This window comes from Dipteris shenzhenensis, chromosome 32 (assembly GCF_047967505.1).
Source record: "Dipteris shenzhenensis isolate YYH24624 ecotype China chromosome 32, Dip_SZ_1.0, whole genome shotgun sequence".
NCBI classification, from domain to species: domain Eukaryota; kingdom Viridiplantae; phylum Streptophyta; class Polypodiopsida; order Gleicheniales; family Dipteridaceae; genus Dipteris; species Dipteris shenzhenensis.
The window spans coordinates 18,113,292-18,133,185 of NC_141627.1; the positions used below are offsets into that span (position 1 = coordinate 18,113,292).

The following is a 19,894-nucleotide window of genomic DNA, read 5'->3' on the forward strand; positions in this document are numbered from 1 at the left end:
TTAAATGGGAGAATCCAGAAACTATGGTGCTAGCACATGAGATTGCTCAAAAGTTTGATAAAGTTTAGTCTGACCTCGCTTCAAAGAAGACGATTGTCCCTCTGCAACCCCCTCAATTCTTGCAACAACAACCTGGGGGATCTAACTCAAGGGCATACCCCCACCCCTCATCAGGGATGTATCCACCGCCTCCACCTCAAATGTATGGTCCTCCCTTAGATGCTTACACTCAATAAGGAGTATGTCCTCAACCTGCGCCTGGAAGATTTCCCCAGCCTCGCCCACAAGCCCCCCTCCTAACTACTCCCCCGATCCGTCCTACTAAAGAACCCAGAGTCAATGACCTAGCCAAGGCCCTGAATGATCTTTGGCTTGAGATGGTGGGCATCAGAAATCAAACCAATCGCCCTCCAAGAGAACATGCCAATGGTGTGTGCTACGAGTGCCACTACAAGGGTGATTATCGCACGGAATGTCCCAATATTCCAAGGGTGAATCTTCTAAGTGAATCAAGCACCGAGGATTTTGACGTAGAGATCTTTGACCTCGGGAAAAGAAGTCGTACCACCTTGGACCCCTCTCCAAGCCATGGACTGCGGGCCGCCGCCCCAGGAAGAAGGTGTCCTTCTTAGAGCCCTTAGATGCTGAGATGGCAGACCCACCAATAGAGAAGACTAAAAGATCTCATAGGAGTAAGTGGTCGCCCTCGTATTTTCCCATCGGCTCGGGGCAAGAGGACTATTCGGTCATTTAGGACCTTGCTCATTGGTCTTTGAGCATCACGCTCCCTCAACTAATAGCATTAAGCCCTAAGGTGAGACGTGAGCTGCAGCAAGGGCTCTCAACAAGGAGGAGCAAGAAAAAGGGAAAGGTACGAGAGGTCTCTTCTATCTCTGAAGAAATTGATCAGCACCCACATACAGTAGATGCCATCATAGATAATTACCGTGTTAAAAGTGTATGTGTTGATGGGGGATCTGCATGTAATATCATGGTGCCCCGAATCATGAAGAAATTGAATTCGAAATGCACAAGGCATTCCTCCACTCGAATCAAGGTAGCAGATGGTCAATGACTCGCCACCCTGGGAGTCATTGAGGATTTGCCCATCACTATCAATGGATTGACCACCACTATCAATTTCTATGTAGTGGACATTGAAGATACAGGCAGGAGTTACCATGGTTGAGAAAGAGTGATGCAGTCAGCTATTGGAAGACAAGACACATGTCTTTTGGTGCTTCTAAGGAGAAGATTCTAATGCAACCAGGTGCCACTGAACTAGAAGAAGAAGAGGAGCAAGACAGTGATACTCTCTCATCCTTGGTGTCTGAATCAATGGAAGAATCAGACGGGGAGGGAGTTCTTAGCGGAGGAAGTTTACATGATGGGGGTGTCTCCGACCCTGCCACCTACAAAAAAGGTAATAGCTAGTCCTCAACAACTTGAATCTATGCTTTCCTAGACCTCAATCCAAGTGAGAAAGACGAGTTCCTAGAAATGTTCAAAGATTTCCCTAACCTCTTTGCAACTTGCTACCGCCACCTTCGCCATGTGACTGCCATAGAGCACAAGATAGATCTGAAGCCTGATGCGAAGCCTGTGGCTCAGAAGTATCAGAGATTAGGGCCCCTATAGACCAATGCTTTGTGCTCAGAGTTGCAGAAATTTGTAGAAGCTAGGTTTATTGTTCCGGTTCACAATACTGAATGGGTTTCACTAGTGGTAGTCACCCCAAAGAAAAACAACAAGTGGTGGGTCTGCATCGACTATAAGAAACTCAATTCAGCCACCAAGAGGGACCATCATCCTCTTCCCTTTCAAGACCTCATTCTTGAGAAGGTAAGTGGTCATGAGATGTATACTTTCTGTGATGGTTACTCCGGGTTTTATCAAATCAGAATTGCTGAGGAGGATTACCATTTGCAACAGGGAGGGCGATAGCTTCATCCCACTTAGTGACATACTGAGTGGCTACCAGAAGATACTTCTTTTTGCGGGCAGTCATTGGTAGGGGCCCAGCAAAATCTATTCCCCACTTTTGAAATGGATGGATGAACATCACTGGGTGATGTTGCCCAGGACGCAAATCCTTCCTACCAAAGAATTGGCATGGTTCACAAGTTTTGCAATACATAGTGACATCCTTGAACAAGGTTGGCCAGTAGTACCCAGCATGTAAAATCTTCTTAGTTGTATAGTCACTAGCATAATGGCCTCCACAAAATCCATCATGATAATGCTTTCTGGAGGAAAGGAGAAAGCGGTTAGAAACCTATAGATTCCATCATACCACAGATCCCCAACTTCTATGGCCACTACAAGGGTTACATCGAGGAACTGCTCTAAATCAATCAAAGCATTCTTCAAGTTGGAACAACCCCCTTTTACAATTTTGAAAAAAAAATCATATTCTTTGTAAAACTGCCAACCATTTGGCCAACCAGCCCATGGGATTTGGTGATTGAATAACCTGCTTTGCAAGACCATTGCTACATTTTATAATGAAGGACTTTCCAGCAACATAATGCCTAAATTCCTCAATGCAGAACACCAAAGACAAAGCATGCTTGTCACCCTCAGAGTAGCGTCGTTCAGTTTCAAGCAATTGTTGAGAAGCAAATCGAATGGGATACATGAACCGATCCTCCCCTTGCTGGAGAAGAATACCTGCCAGAGTATGCTCACCAAACCCAAGATTGATATAGAAAGTCTTTGACCAATCAGGATTGCATAGAATGGGTTCTAAAGAGCACTCTTGATTTGTACAAACCCATGATCACAATCCTCATCCCAAGATAAATCAACCCCATCTTTTAAAAGCATAGTCATGGGTCATGTCAAAGCAACATATTGATCAATGAAGCAGCAATAGTATCTTGCTAGATTGACAAATGAGCGTACCTGATGTTTGGTTGTTGGCAGGGAGAGCTTGAGGATAGCTTCAACCTTCTGGGGGTCAGGCTTGATGCACTCAGATGAAACAGTATGTCCCAGTAACCTCCCTTGAGTGGCTCCAATGGTGCATTTATTAGGGTTGAGGCTGCCATTCGCATCGTTGACCCTTTGGAAGGCTAATTTAACCTTCATGATGTGCTCCTTACGTGTCGAGAGTATACAAAAATCACCTAAAAACACCTCCAAGAAAACCCCCAAATAAGGAGCAAACACCATCTGCATAAACCTTTGAAAGGTAGCAGGAGCATTGGTGAGGTCAAATGGCTTTACTTTGAAGGCAAATGTCCCCCAAGGTGTGGCAATTGTGGCAGTTTCAAATTTCATATTTGAACGTATCTGAACAAGGTTTGTGACACCCATGGAAATCGTATGTGACCATGGGAGCCCATTCTTAAATGAAGCAGTGGAGTTGCTCATGGATCGCATGGGTATTGATCATCGCACTTCTAGCATCCATGGGATAAACGGAGCAGACCAATGGCCTCCTTTGTAAATCCATGGAAAAAATGGCCATGGGGAACAAGAGCCAGTGGGATCAAAATGTCACTGAAGCTGTGTGTGCTTACAACATCACTCATAAAACGTCTACAGGTCACACTCCTTTTGAGTTGGTGTATGGTATTGAGGCAGTTTTACCCCTAGAGATAGAGATTCTGGCCTTGAGATTGTTGGCAAAGGAACAGAGGATAACAGAAGATGAACATGTAGAGGCCAGGTTGGTACAACTTGAGAAGCTAGATGAAACTCAACGCCTTGCACTACATCAAACAAAGATCCAAAAGAATCGACAAAAGGCCCGCTTGGATGCTAAAATTCGCAAGGGATGGGAAAGACACTTTGCTGAGGGGGATGTTGTGCTATGCTTTGATAACACATTGGACCACCAAATGGATAAGAAGTTCCTGCTTGTGGACTGGTCCATACAAAGTCATCAAGGAACGTAGAAATGGGTCTATACAAGTTCAAGAGCTGCATGAGCCATATGGCAAGAAGGTGATCAACAAGCGTTATCTCAAGCCCTTCTTTGTACGTGATGGTCCCAGGCATGGAAATGCTATGCATTCCCTGCCTCGGGGCGAGCTGTTATGGATAAATTTGACCAAATTAAAAGGCATAAATATGTGTGTGCTTGTATGTGTGGCAATAGTATAATAAAATATGGTGTGCATAAGGCCCAGGGATGAGGGGGCAGGGCATGACCATGTGCCACCCTTCCATGTAAGAGGACCCATAAGGTGTGTTGTACATAATCCATGGTGGTAATAATATGAAATAATAAGGTGGCATGGGTCCTCCATGCACCACCCCTCCACCTAGGGCCCAAGGACCATGGGAGAAGTAATATAAAATAGGTGGAGATGGATATTATATTGGATTATTCCCTCCATGTAGGATAGGCCCATGTGGGGGGGGTGTAGAAAGTCCAAGAATGCAAGTTAAATAATGGGAAAGTAGGATGAGGTGGCAGGATTCCTTATGCCAATGCTCCACTTGTCCTCCTAGATGTTTGAACATATTATAAAATTGGGAAGATACCAAGGGAGTATCTTAGACTTGGGATATGGGGGTTGATGTATGTGGAAAAATGAGGCAAAGGGTTGTCGCACACAATTGAGAGTTCGTAACCGTCTAGCCCACATGGGACACTCTTTCACACACACCATGCATATGGGAGGATGCATTTATTGGGAGAGACCCCCTCTCTTGGCTATAAAAGGAGGGGGCTATTCCTTGATGGAACACGCTCATTCTTGTAAGGCCACCTAGCTAGTACTTGGAATTTCCCCCCCCATCTTTGCAATAAAGCATGACTCTCTTCCCTTGATGTCTCCATCTCTACATTCCACCTCCCATCATGTACGTGCTCCTCTTCCCCCTCTTCCTTCCCCCTTGTGCCATAGTCCCCCCCTTCATTCCCACCCCTCTTAATCTTTTTTCCCCACCTATGTTAATGCTTCTTCCCTCACGTTCCCTTTTCCTCCATGGCCCTCGAGCGTCACCATGCCTAGTGTCTAGCCTCATGCATTGAATTCTTTTCTAGTCAATAGTGTGTATGTGTGTGTGTATGTGCATGCATGCCTCTGTGTGTGTGTGTGTGTGTGTGTGTGTGTGTGAGAGAGAGAGAGAGAGAGAGAGAAACTCTATTAATGTCCATGAGAGATCAATAGGTCTATGGGGTAGGGAAAAACCATCTAGTACATGTGTTGAGGGAGGGCACATGGCAGCCCCCAAGGAGTGCAAAAAGCAAGAGAGAGAGAGAGAGAGAGAGAGACAGGGGGAGGGGCGGATTAGCATGTTGACATATTGCACATCATTGCTTGGTTGCTACACAGATATATTTCCTTCAATCAAAACTGAAACCTAACCCTTGGAGAGCCTCATCGAAACATATCAAGCCTTCCCTTCAAACATCGGGGAGTTAATGTTCTCTGGGTGGAGTCTTGCATCCTTGAGAAAACGTCTAATATTTTTTTCTATAATGCATTCTACCAAGCCTCATACATTACTACACACGGGCCCTATTCCAATGCTTAAGCACCAACATTTAGCATGTGCGGGGTGCTAATCGTTGATAACCAAAGCAGGATTCATTAAGTGTTGCTATATAGCGACTTTAGGCAAGTGTGGCTATATGCGACATTTAAAGGGCATCGCTATATAGCAACACTTTTAGACTTGTAAATGAGCACTATATAGCAATACTTATTAGACTTGTGAATGGTCGCTATATAGCGACACTGAGACTGTTTCCTATAGCGATGTTTTATAGAGTGTTTTTTCCCATACCGACCTTAAAAGATAGTTTTTCCCAATGATATTTTTTTTTTCTTTTCATTCATGTTTGATCCTTTGAGAGAATTAAAGTACAAGAGCATGTACATCAAGCCTTTGAAGCTCATATATTCATATCCAAGCTTGAGATGAAAAAAATCAATGAAGAGCATTTACATCAACGGCTTCATCTTGAGCCACGTCTAACATGCCAAACAAGTCTATGTCTAACTCTATACCGAGTTGATCTCCTATATCATCATCATACTCTAGCATCGTACATTCACCTAAGAGTACTTGATCATCTTCTTCAATAAATTGTGGTGATTCTTGATGATCATCATCTTCTTCCCAAATATTGTGGTCTCCATCTTCCTCCCGTACGATGTCATTATGTGCATCTTCCTCTTGGCTCATATTGTGATCTTCATCTTCTTCGCTTGATCCATCTAGATCAATTGGATCCGGCATTGGTAGTGGCATCTTTTGTCATCACCCAATGCCCTGGCTTCTAAGAACATGGATGTCCTTCAGTACTCCAATCCTTCTCTAGTGGAACAAAAGTAAAGTTATGATGTAGGGATAAGGGAGCTAAAGTGGTTGATTAGGTACATGAATCATTGGGTTTTGGGGATCAAGGTATAGTTTTGTGGTCCAGTGAGTGCCACAGGGCTATGGGGTGTGAACAGGGATGATTTTTCCAAGTTAGTTTCATTAAGAAGCAAAACTTTTATGTTGGTGTCAAAAGTTTTATGCCCTAATAAAAATAAATGTTTGAAACATTCGCCAAGATTTGAAACTTTTATGTGAAAGAATTTGAAGTTTCACTAGGATTCACATATTTTACTTCAATATTCAAAAGAAAATATACAAAATTGTGCTCTATTCTATGAATATTATGAAAATTGAAAATATAACTCTATAAACTTTTGCCAGTATTTTATATTAATATGTAAATATAGCTTTGATAAAAACATCCATGGGTGTGAATTAAACTATGGGGATGATAAGAGGAGATGGAAGATTGAATGGGAGCTCAGAAGTGAGAGAGGAGATGCAACGACAAGAGAAACAACTTCCAAATCAGTGCAAAGTATGAAATCTTCAGTATGTTCCCATAACATTGCAAAATAAGAAATTTTCATTAATTAGTTGTGGAGAAGAGAAGAAGTATGAAAAGGAAGAGGGAAAGTGAATGATTAAACTAAGGGATAAATGGGGAGGGAGGAGTTTCAATTAAGAGGGAGCACTTAAGAAGAGGACATTAAAGAACAAGGAAAGTGCTGAAGGGGGAGGGGGAATAGGGACCCTTTGAAGGGGGATTTAAAGAAGGAACATAACAAAGAAAGATGGGGAAGAGGGAGAGGCACATACTACAGAGAGAGGGGGAAGAGTTGTGTGCATAAATCAAGAATAGTTTACACTCTAGGTTGCGATGCATGAAGTTAACCCCTATTCAGTTCTTCAAAAGTCCATGAGAAAGTTGGACCTATGTCATTGCCAAGGCATCATTAGTAAAGATACACCCTATCTTCGCTCACTTTTTTTCATTCAATTTTTTGTAATCCTCCATAATCAAGTTCTCTCCCTCCACCAACATAAGTGAGATCACCAATGAAATCTTCCACACAAGTCAAAAGTTTCATAGGACTTCTTGAATGGAATAGTCCACTTTACATGCATGTGCAAATGCTTGGTTTTTGAAACTCTATTCACTCTTGAAACAAACCCATGCTTTTCTAATTGCAAAACAAACCCTCCCTAATGAGTCACTCTTACATCCCACCAATCTAACAAAATCTAAAGGGTAAGTACATCCCTTTCTTTAAACTAAATTAAATTTCAAAACAAATGAGTCTTTGCTTATAGAAATCAATGGTAGAATCCAAAATACACAACATATTGGCATTGTCCCTATTAGGTAAACTTTCCTCTAGATTCAATGCAAGAAATCGGCTAACTGTTTATTAAATTCACATTTTGATGCATGAATTTTTAATAAATGGTGCAAAAGTCATGATAATCATCTAAATCATGCCTTGCCATTCGTTTTGATATGTAACATGACCCCGTTTGGATTTGTAAATAAAAAGATACAGGACATCAAAATTCTCATCTTTTGGGCCAAAAGAGGGAGTGTGTTAACGCGCTGCCTGTTTTAGCCCAAAAGATGAGAATTTGGGCATCCAAAATTATCATCTTTTGGGCCAAAATAGGAGCGTGTTAACACGCTCGCTCTTTTGGCCCAAAAGATGAGAATTTCAATGGCCTGTATCTTTTGAATTACAAATCCAAATGGGGTCATGTTACGTATCAAAATGAATGGCAAGACATGATTTAAATGATCATCATGACATTTTGCACCATTTAGAAAAAATTCATCCATCAAAATATGAATTTAATGGAATTTTTGATAGTTTCTTGAACTAGATTTAGACCAAGGCCACTCGTAATAACATGTTATGATCATGTTCGATGTTGAAGTTTTTATTGAATGATGCACTTAAAATATATACTATTTATTGGTAGCCAAAGCATTTCTATGCAAGCTCATCTCATGAGAATAAATAATACTATCACTAATGTAGACTTACAAGCTTATGTTATAGTCATCTTCAAAATTGTGGTGATACAATAAAGCTTTATTAGCGATGATCAGTACATACATATAGTGAGGTTATGTATTTCTCAAGTGATGCACTTCAACTATATAGTACCTATTATTGATAGCCAGAGTATTTCTATTTAAGCTCATCTCATAGAATATAGAACACTATTACTAATGTGCACTTGCAATATTATGTTATAATCATGTTCAATGTTGAGGAAGTACTATAAATCTTTATTAATGATAAGTACATACATACAATGAGATTATGTGTTGATAGCCCAACCATTTTTGCTTTGCTCACTTATTTGGTCCTGCTTGATCGACATCGCTCACTTGATCAACTGCCTTGCCAAATTGGAGCTTGGTCCACTAGTGTTCTATAGGCACACCAAGTCTTGTCGAACCCACTGGTTTCCTAGAGGGACACCAAGTCTTGTCCCATTACAAGACACAGAGCCATGGATCTGCCTTACCGTATCAAAAATTAATTAGCTTAAGGTGTGGTAAAAAAATGCCATTCACACATTAAAATGAGGCCTTGCGCTACTCCAAATGAAAAAATACCTAGCATAAATCTTTTTACCATGCCAATTTAGATTCCTACAAGTTTTGGTCCTGTTCGAGCCATCGATACCCAACATCCCCATGCAAAACCAACATATGCAAACCCACATGTGTCCCCATGCATCCCACTAGGGTTTTGCTCCTGTGTGCCAAAATTTCATTATCCAAAACATGTAATCATTTAATTTAAGTCTATCAAGAACTATAAGTGAGTGAAATTTGGAAAACTTGTTTAAATTGACAATTCTTATGTTAATTTTTTGTATAGATATGTTTTACCTAATTAGCGACTAAAATATATGCAGTAATATCGATGGTACTATTGATGGTAATATCTACACTATAGATGGCCAAAACTCTAGCCTGAAACTCATCACTTTTATTGTACACAATCTCATCTCTAGATCCATTACTCTCATCCCTCCAAAACTTGCACCTAGCTCTCTCCCACATCCTACTTCGAAGTCCCAGCTTTTTCACCGAGGAGAAAATGAAATACAATGAAGTGTTTTACGTGAGCTTTGTGTTCAAGATTTGCAGTCTTTTTTCAAGTTCATGGTTTTCGTGGTTTCTTTGCTTCCTTTTTGGAAGAAGAGGAAAAGCAAGAGGGGAAGGAAGATTCATTTGCTTTGTTCTTTGGTTTCTTCAAGAGGAACATTCATGAAGAGAATGCACTCTTCCTCTTCTATCTTTTTCTCTTCCCTATACCCTTTTTCTCTTCATCCCTTTCCCTCTTTTCTCGTCATCCCTTTACCCTTTACCCTTTTTCTCTTCATCCCTTTCCCCCTTTTCCTCTCCATACCTTTCCCCTTTTCCTCTTCCCTTTCCCTCTACTCTTGAATCTTTGTCCCCCCTTTCTCTTCCCGTCTTTCAATTTTCCTTTCGCTTCCCTTTCTCTTTCCATTCTTTCTTCCCTTTCTCCTCTTCTTCGTCTCTTTTCCTCTCTTTCTCTCTATCTTCCTCTCTTTTCCCTCTTTCCCCAGTCTTTTCCTCTCTTTTCCTCTTTCTCCCCTCTCTTTTTCTCACCTTCTCTTTCCCTCTTTCTAGTTTTCTACATGCCATCCCTTTCTGTCTACCCTCTCCCTCTACTCTTTCCTTTTCCTCTACTCTTTACCTTTCACTCTACTCTTTTCCTTTTCCTTTCCTCTTTCCTTCTCCCCCTTCTTACTTTCATCAAGATATGCATTCTCTTTTTGAAGCAAGATTGTGAGGAAGAATGTGATGAGTGGATTGTGTGGAAGAAGACCATGAGCGGAGGGCATGTAAATTCATAGAGTAGGGTTGACCTCGTACAATGTCACAACATTCAGTGAGTGCACGAATTATGAGGAAGAATGCCTTCTTCCTTAAGATATGTGCCTCACGAGTTGTTGTGACATTGTATGAGGTCCACAACATTCTCTATTAATTTACATGCCCTTACTTCATGGTGTCCATTCAATATTTTCACATCAATATTTCTATCGAGATGACACATATTTCCATCGATATGTATGGTGTAAATTAATAACAGCTAGGCCTCTTTTCTTCTTTCCTCATTTTCTTCTAGCCTCTTTTCCCATTTGAAAATGGCTCACTTTTTAATGGGGCTACATATAAGTTTTTATGGTACCTTTGAATGAAAGATGGCAAGCAGAAGTATAGGAGGAGGTTCAGCCAGAGGGAGGAAAAAGCTCTCAGACACTACCTTTAGTAAGATATTATAAATGGATGCTATGAAATGAACGTTGGAGAACCATAGTGAAGTAGGCTAGGTTGGAATATTCATGTAGTAGTGGAGAGAAAGCCTAGAAAGTTGCTGTCTCAAATGGACCCATTGGAGGCCAAAAATCTCCTCCATGAATTTCAAGAGCGGAGAGCACAGGTGGAGGGTAACCCACCTCCCTCCATAACTAGCTCCCAAGCTACTTCAGGGACTAGGGAGAGGGAGAGAATGCATCATAGACACTCAAGCTCTAGGAGGCCAAGCTGACTCCCATGATTCCACCAATCTTGCCTATGAAGTTGATGACCTGAACCACATTGTGATGGATTCACGAGGTAAGAAGGTCATCACCAGGATGCATCAACTTTGGAGCTCAACCTTCAAGAAGGTCATGAGTGAATTTTGGCACCATACCTCAAAGAATAAGGATTTGATGCTAGCTTCTTTGAGGGAGGAATTCCACATGTTGGCAGAGTAGGAGTTTGACTCCTAGTGGATGCTTTCCAAAATGATTACGGTGCTAAAATCTAGAAAAGAGCAAATACACAAGGCCAAAAAAAAAGGAAGGCAAGCCTACTTGGGTCCATGATGAGGACTGGAAGATTGCAAGGAAAGAGTTGAAGAAGGAGCCTAAGAAGTACAACAAATAGAAGCATGCGGTAGTTGCTAGGAACGCTAAAGTGGGCCAATTCCACTTAGGCTTGGGAGAAAGGACTCATTCTTCCATTTTTGCATAAGTTTACTATTGATTCTCTTCTTTTAGTATTTTGGAATATATAATCTAGATCATTCAAACTAACATCATGTGTTCTTGTAAATTTTAGTCCACAAAGATGGGCAAGGCATGTTCAAAAGATGAATACTGATATGCCTACAAGAATGGTACCATTCCACTCTTCAACGTGCTCAAACAAGCTGGGGAATATTTCTTTCCATTTTTTTATGTAATATTTTTAAACTACGCACATTTATTTTCAAATGCAAGAATAGAGTGTCATTGTATTAATTTCTTACATGGTATCAGAGCCTAGACTCTAGCAAGAAAATTTGGTAGTGTGTTTCTATTTGCAAGCAGATTGTGAGAGATGGCCCAGCCCACAAGACTGCGAATCCCACCATTTGGCAAAAGCGGAAAGTTGGACGGCTCTAACTATCCACTCTAGAAGTTCAAGATGAAGACCATCCTAAGTGCATACGAGCTTTGGGACACTACTACTAGGGTGGACGTGAGGCCGGTTACGAGACCGGATCCAGCCAATGCAGGACAACAGATAGTACCAACTGTGGATGAGATTCTCGTGTGGACAAGAAGAAATGCAGATGCGCTGTGTTCTATTGTCTGCAGTGTTAGTGATTCCATCATGGCATTAATTCAACATGTCACCATAGCGGAGGAGGCATGGACGGTCTTGAAAAATCAGTACAATACCACGAATCAGACACGGATTTAGAATCTAGAGACTCAACTCGCAAATGAGAAGTTGTCTGAGTCTGAAGCGGCACAGAAGTTTATCACCAGGGTGAAGAATCTGCATGATCAGATGACTGCGATTGGCATCACCATCACCAACAAGAATCTAACACAAAGGTGCATACGGATTCTCCCACCAAAGTACAACGGTCTTGTGATGGTGCTGAATACGTAGAACAGAAATCCACCCTCAACTTTGAGGATTTCAACACGATGCTTCTGGAGGAGGAGATGCGTCAAAAGACGAGGACTAGAGAAGATTCGGCTTTCTGGACCGGATCAAAGAAAGGTAAGGGTAAGGACTCTGGTAACCCATCTTCTTCTGATGATAAAAAGAGAAAGAAGAAGATCAAGTGCTTCTATTGCAACAAGGCAGGGCACAAGCAAAATGAGTGCCAGAAGAAGATTGCAGATGAGAAGAACAGAAGAACAGAGTAAAGAAAGAGTCCAGCAACAATGCACAGGCAGTACCAATAGAGCTATTCGTAGCAATTGAGGAGATTTGCACGGAGGCAGTTCATGTACCTGCGGATGAACCTTTGATCATTGGCAGTGGTGCATCATGCCACATGACCAGTCGGAAGGATTGATATACCTCTCTACAATCGGTAGTGAATGACATCATGGTAGCACTCGGCAATGATGCAAAATGTCCAGCAAAAGAAAAAGGTACGATTGCTCTCAAGTCAGATGGAGTTATAAAATAGTTGTCCGATGTTCTTTATGTGCCAGATATCAAGAGGAACTTGTTGTTCGTTTCTGCGATCACGGATCAGGACCTCAAAGTTCAATTTGATAAGAATGGTGCACAGATTCTGGATCTTCAAGGGAAGGTCGTTGGTAAAGGTACACGGCGCAACAACATTTACGAACTCTCAGCTTTTAGTGCTCAAGCGGATGTGAAGAACACTAAGTTGTGGCATGAGAGGTTTGGTCATGTAAACCTTAGTTCTTTGAAGGAGATGCATAAAAGTGGAATGATTGCAGACCTACCAGAAATTTCAAATCTGCCCGATGCATGTGAAGCTTGCATGATGGGCAACCAGCATCGGCAGCCCTTTCCTAAAGAGGCCAACAGGGCAAAGGCTCCTCTAGAACTCGTTCACACGGACCTCTGCGGAAAGATGGAGATGGAAGCTTTGGGTGGTTCCTTCTACTTCATGATGTTGATCGACGACTATAGTAGAAGGATATGGATATACTTCCTAAAGACGAAAGATGAGGCTTTCAGTAGGTTCAAGGAATGGCATGTAATGGTCGAGAAAGAATCGGGGAGGAAGGTGAAGAAGCTGAGATCAGACAGAGGTGGAGAGTTAACATCGATTAAATTCAAAAGTTACTGCAAAAGTCATGAAATCAAGAGGCAGAAACCCCCGCCACATACATCACAGCAAAATGGAGTAGTAGAGCGCAAGATGCACGTCATCTGCAAAATGGGTTGGAGTATGATGAAAGGGAAAGATTTGCCAAAGACTTTCTGAGCTGAAGCATGTAACACTACAGTTTACATCCTCAATCATAGCTACACAAAGGCTGTGAATGGGATGACTCCACTGCAAGCTTTTTCTGGTAAGAAACCTTCAGCTGCACATTTCAAAGTTTTTGGATGTGACTGTTTTGTGCATGTCCCTGATGCTACCAGGACCAAATGGGAATTGAAGAGCCAGAAGTGGATTTTCTTGGGCTACAGTGAAGAGGCGAAGGGTTACCATCTCTATAACCCTATTACCAAGAAGGTAATTGTAAGTTGCGATGTGGTCTTCTCCGAATAGCCACATCAATTGGAGGAGGATGCTTCCTTCCCAGACAACCAAGACCATGATATCCATCCAGTACCACCACCAACAGCAGACCGAACTCCCCCAACGGTGCTTGGGAGGATTCAAGACAAAGAAGATGAAGAAGTGACTGTAGAACCACAACGGCAATGGCAATTCCCGAAGTGGGTAAAGTAGCTTTTAGACGGCAGAGAACCTCCAACCATTGAGGAGGAACCATCTGAACACCACCGGTCCAAGAGATTAGAGGAGCAAAGAAGGGCGTAAGAACACTTGGTCAACTATGCTTTGATGACAGAAGTGATCCGTGCTGAAGAACCCAAGTGTCTTGAAGAGGCACAGGACGATGATAGGTGGATGGAGGCTATACAGTCAGAGTATGGATCCATAATGAAGAACAACACTTGGGACCTTGTGGATCGACCACCAAAATGCAAGGTAATCAGAACCAAGTGGGTGTACAAGACCAAGTATAAGTCTGATGGCATGTTGGATAAGTACATCGGCTCGTGGCAAAAGGATTTGCACATGTACATGGTTTTGATTATAAAGATACTTTTGCTCCCATAGCTCGACTAACCACAATTCATAGTGTTTTGGCTTTAGCGGCCCAGGGAAGTTGGCCCGTGTTTCAGATGGATGTGAAATCCGCCTTTCTGAATGGAGATCTCAAGGAGGAGGTATACATGGAACAACCACCAGGTTTTGAGATCTCTGGTTCAGAAGGTAAAGTCTGCAAACTGAAGAAGGCACTTTACGAGCTGAAACAGGCCCCACAAGCGTGGTACCAGTGAATTGATGCCTACTTTCAACAAAACAGGTTCAAGAGGAGCCCATCTGATGCAAATTTATATATCTTTAGAGAAGGAGGCAGGTGTATGATCGTGTCCTTTATGTGGACGACCTTGTCATAACAAGGAACCATGAAAAGAAGATCTTGTAGACGAAGCATTTACTAGGAAGAGAGTTTGAAATGACACCTCGAACTGATGCATTTTTGTTTGGGGATTGAAGTTTGGCAGGAGCCAAAACAGATCTTTATTTCACAGCTGAAGTATGCTAGAGAGATACTGAAGGCATTTGGCATGACTAAGTGCAAGACAGCAGTTGGTACCCCTATGGAGGTTGACGTGAAGCTCTCAAACGAGGATTCATCACCACTGGTGGATGAAGCGAAGTACATAAGGCTTGTGGGCAGCTTGATCTACCTATGCAACACACGGCCGGACATCAGTTTTGCGACTGGTGTACTAAGCAGGTTTTCCAATAAGCCCCGGGAGAACCATTGGAGGGCAGGGATGCGGGTGCTAAAATACATCAAAGGCACACTTGATTATGGCATCATGTATACCAAGGGCAACATCTTGACCGGATTCTGTGACTCGAATTGGCAGGAGACGTGGACAGCAGGAGATCAGTGACAGGGTGCTGTTTCTCACTTGCCACTGGGAGTTGTGTCATGGGTTAGCAAGAAGCAACCCATAGTTGCTCTTTCTTCTACCGAGGCCGAGTACAAATCTGCATGCTTTGCTTCTTGCGAGGCAGTGTGGTTGAGGAGGATTTTGGGGGACATGGGTGCAGTGCAGAACAAGCCTACGTAGTTATCATGTGATAATCAGAGTTGCATGGCGATTGCAAAGAACCCGATGTTCCACGCTCGCACAAAACACATTGAGATTCAATATCACTTTGTACGCGAGCTCATCATGGATGGAGAGGTCGACTTGGTGTACTGTCCGACTACAGAGAATGCTGCGGACATCTTCACGAAGGCTCTTGGAAGAGACTTGCTGGAAAGGCATCTTCATTGACTTGGCATTGGGCCGAAAAAGTAAGTTCACTTGCAGGTGGACATTGAGGGGGGGTGTTAGATATCAATGCTCCACTCTCATGTAACTACGCGGGAACCAGCTAACTCTACTTGTAAGCCCCGCATATGAGGAGAAGGCATTTGAGTAGCTCGGTTATCCGGTCGGTCCTGGTTTGGACACCAGATGGGAGCCATGTGTGACCTAATGGCTGGACGGCTTCAGATAGAGTTGGCACACCGCCAACTAGGCTACATGCAAGTGTAGGAAGGCATCCCTTGACTGACCCCACTTAGGGTAGACGGAGCATTTCCCGGGGCAGCCCACTCTCGGGTTGCGGGGCCCATTTGGAGCCTTAGATGATCTCGGATGGCTATGGGCTGAATGGAAACCGTAGGTCAGTTGCTCTATTTTGCGCACCGGTTCTATCGTATGGTCGATGGCCTATTTCGGGACCGACCCCCCATCGACCGTTTTGGGCGGACTGGGTTAGCCACCCAATTGAGCCTAACCGACTATGACTGGTGGCTATATAAGAGCAAGCCCGTGAAGCCCATTTCATCACTAGCTATAGCAACCCTGATTCCTTAGCATCCAGCCTCTGTCTTCTACTGTTTCTGGCATGCCATCGAAGCTTCTTTTACAGGAGCACATGGTTGGGAGGCAGCGCCATCTACTGTATCAAGTCTACAGTAATCAAATTTTTGATTCTCCATACTATCTTGTTTTCTCTCTTGCGTATGAGATCCTGTTATCTATTGAGCACAGACATTGTAATATTTTCTTACAATTTTAGTAACTCAAATCCTATAAATTTGTGATTAAACTTAACCAGTGCTTTGTTTTTTGATGCGTGCTCGACCCTGAGCGAGAGCTAGGGAATCAAAAGAAACGACCATGATGAATGCTAACATGAATGTCCATGTGATTATAGTCTATCTAGTGACATTTATGTACTAATGACGATTACTTCCATGTTATTGAACAGAGAATGAGGAGAGAACTCACAAGCTCCTGTGAGCAATCCCTTGTCTATTTATTTGATGGGCTTCACTTTTTCACAAGCATTAACATTTCTCCATCACGAATAATGAAAGGAAAATCCCTTCTATTTACGAGTATTAGGTTTGATGGACCTTATGTTGTGTCTCATCTCTAAAGCTCCCTATTTCTTTTTCTATCTCCTTTAAAAAAATGCTAAAATGCTAAAATTGAGTTTTCTTAATTAGCAATGGTGTGCTCTATAATAAAATAAAACATAGGAGATCCGATTCAATCAATAAATGAATGCAACAAGATGCAAGCCTCTCAAAAATACAACTAGATAAATTTCTCATTACATGCTCCATTACAGAAAAATGATATAAAAGACTAGGTTGAGAACAATGTTATTTGATATAATTGAGAAGAAAAGCTCAATTTTTTGGGGGGATTCAAAGAAGTGTGAATCAACTCGTCAAAGAGAATAACTTGATGATATTGAGTGTGACTCAGTATGTAAGCATACTAAAGGCAAGGCTAGTCATGCGCTATTAGTTTGGTTTCATAAAATTGACAAGACATAATATGTTTTATATATTTTCTCTCAAAATTTGAAAGAAAAGATGTACATATTGAAGAAAATTATAATTTTTAGATTTTTAGAAGAAAAAGTTACAAAGTTTTAATATTATATGCTTTCAATTCCAATATACAAGTTTTGAAACTACTCAGGGTGGTCACTCAGCATAAGGTTATTTTTAATTCTTAAATTTTACAAAAATCAATTTACATAAAGGAGTATTTAGAGTAATTTTGGAAAAAAGTACAGATTTCTATAGAAAAAGGAAAGGGTACATTTTATTAAGAAAAAATTTATAGATAAGGGATTTCAGAAATATGCCTTGAACGCACGTGATATAGAGGATTTATACATAGTGGCCCCCAATGAAACTATGCACTAATCACCTCCTTAATGAACTCAAGGTTGACCAATTACAATGAAGGCCCATTGGACCAAAAAATCAAGTCGTGAGAGGTCTAGTGATCTCAACCCATAGTAGATCAAAGTAGTATTTTGGAAATATAGTGAATAAACAAATAATAGATGTTTTCGACCTTAAGCTCGTTCTCGTTCTCATGTTCGGGCTTTCATCCTAGCAACAATTCCCACCTGCAGACCCGCTTCCACCTAAACTTTTCGCCACCCAACGCTGTCTTCGTACTTCCTGAAATTCGACGAAGCCATTACACGCAGTTCTTCATGTCGCTACGGAGCTTGTCTATACCCATTTTGTGACTAAGAAAAAGAAGTAACCAATGAAAAAATGGCTGATTGAGTAACAAACTGCAAAGTGTGAAGGCTTGGCAGCTCCATTTACGTTGCGACGGAGCGGCTCCTCAGGCACAGATACGGTGGTGGAACCTGTACCTTGAAGAAAGAGATATCTCAGAGAGTATGGGAAGCGAGAAAAGTCCTGAAAAACTAAGACTCTTCGAGTTCGTTTAGTTTGCTCTTCTATGAAACTTAGATCATAGTTGGAGACAAACTCCTCATAGAACTAGGCTCCAACCGACGAGATTAAGTCAAGAAATTTCTGAATTTAAGCTACCTGAAGAGCTCATGCATGGTAAACGTCTCGCTTGGGGCAAACAAGCATGAGTGATGAGAAAGAAAGCCAGAAACGGAGTGAAAACAAGTCTTATTTTGGGGCCAGCTCTGCGACGAAGGCAAAGTTTTCGTGTAAGATCAATGGGATCGGGCTCAGGCAGCGTCGCAAAAGATATAAGTCGGAAAATGAGCTGAGATATTGCCGCTGAAAGGAATCTGTAGGGAGCGGCACCCATGCCTGCCAAGCAGCAGAATGTGCAACCGTCATGGCAAGAGTTTGATTAACAGGACGAGATCTTATATTGTCCTTGTGTAGCCAGGCATATATTTGTATTTGTTTAGAATATAGCTGGAAGTAACGCTGCAAGGAAGGCTAATTGCAACACGAAAACAGGTTGTATGGACAAGTGGGAACAGGAGATGTGAACTTTCTTATGTTGTGCAAGAAACTATGGACTTGTTTAAGAGAAAACCGTAAAGAAACGAAGGTTGCAGAACGTGTGATGAAGCGATGGAGGAAGCGAAAGCGCGGAAGGGCTGAGCTGCAGGGCTGAGCTGCAGGGGGTATTGTAGCAAGAAAGTCCCATCATATGCTGCCAAACGGTAGCATCGCCCAATCCGCCCATCTAACCGATATGGGCTCAGAAAAAATCATTCCAGCACACGCATATGCATTGTGTAATCCTGGCAAGGAGCGCGTTCGTTGACCTCGTGTAAGGCGAGCTCCTCCTTCCATCACGAAGCTTGCACTCTACAGCAACTCTCTATTTAACATAGTGTGACAACTTAAATGAGTTGCGTAAGTTCAGGCTTCTTGAACGGCACGTTAGCTCTAAAGGAAATCTAAACTGTCACTCTCCCTGATTAAGCTTTTGTCAAGCTACATCCCGCAACCAAAGTTGAAAGTCTTGATCATCATCAAGGATCATAATACGAGTAGAATAAGTTGTCATCCAGCGAAGACTCTCTTAGATAGGAATGCATAGGGAGTATTCCTCTAATTTGATCTTTCAAAAGAAATGTGACAAAAGTGGAGATTTGATATGGGAAGGATTGTCTAGTGATGTTATCTACTTGACACACACACACACACACTAGGGAGAGGCAAATTAGTCCCATTCACATGGTGCGATTGAATTGAGTGCAAACTTGGGCAACGTCGAGCAAAATGGCCAATCTGCCTACATTTATAACATGCATTTGAAACTCGGACATCTCTCTTCAAAACTAGGAAATCCCTCTTGGAGAGATGCGGTACTTTCCCCAACAAAGCTGCAATAGAGGAAATATGTGGGAGAAGAGGTACCGAAAAGGCTTTCAGAGTGACCTAGACTAGACAAAAATGCATGAGATTATTTGCCGGGTCAAAAAGAGGATCCCAAGGCATAACATATGCAAAGAAACCTGCACCATGGACCCTTGCCATATTTACCAACTTGTACACAATCTCCACATCAGCACAACGAGCAAAGTAGGAAACTTTACCTAAAAAAACAACGAAATCAATTTGATGAGGACCAATTACTGCAGACGACCACATGTGGAGCTGCGATGGATTCATGATATGACCCATGAAGTAGAGGCAAGTTCCATATTGCTTCGTCTCTAGAGGAAGAGTTCGACTTAACCGTAAGCTC

The 19,894-nt window shown here is 42.1% G+C and overlaps 1 protein-coding gene across 1 annotated transcript; it reads right to left on the minus strand.

Annotated features, from left to right (window-relative positions):
- Positions 1-17,727: 17,727 nt before the first annotated feature.
- On the minus strand, positions 17,728-18,620 carry LOC147880393 (uncharacterized). The gene is made up of 2 exons (XM_087370433.1): positions 18,259-18,620; positions 17,728-18,071 (listed from the first exon to the last, which is right to left on the minus strand). Exons 1-2 carry the CDS (start codon positions 18,491-18,493, stop codon positions 17,929-17,931), a joined length of 378 nt encoding a protein of 125 aa, XP_087226559.1. The 5' UTR covers positions 18,494-18,620; the 3' UTR covers positions 17,728-17,928.
- Positions 18,621-19,894: the final 1,274 nt, after the last annotated feature.

What these genes read in the sequence shown, in the direction of transcription:
- LOC147880393 (XM_087370433.1), bottom strand. Translation starts at nt 18,493, where the DNA reads ATGGGTGCCGCTCCCTACAGATTCCTTTCAGCGGCAATATCTCAGCTC. An exon ending in ACCATGCATGAGCTCTTCAG is followed by an intron (nt 18,072 to 18,258) that starts GTAGCTTAAATT and finishes TTCAAGGTACAG; the next exon opens with GTTCCACCACCGTATCTGTG.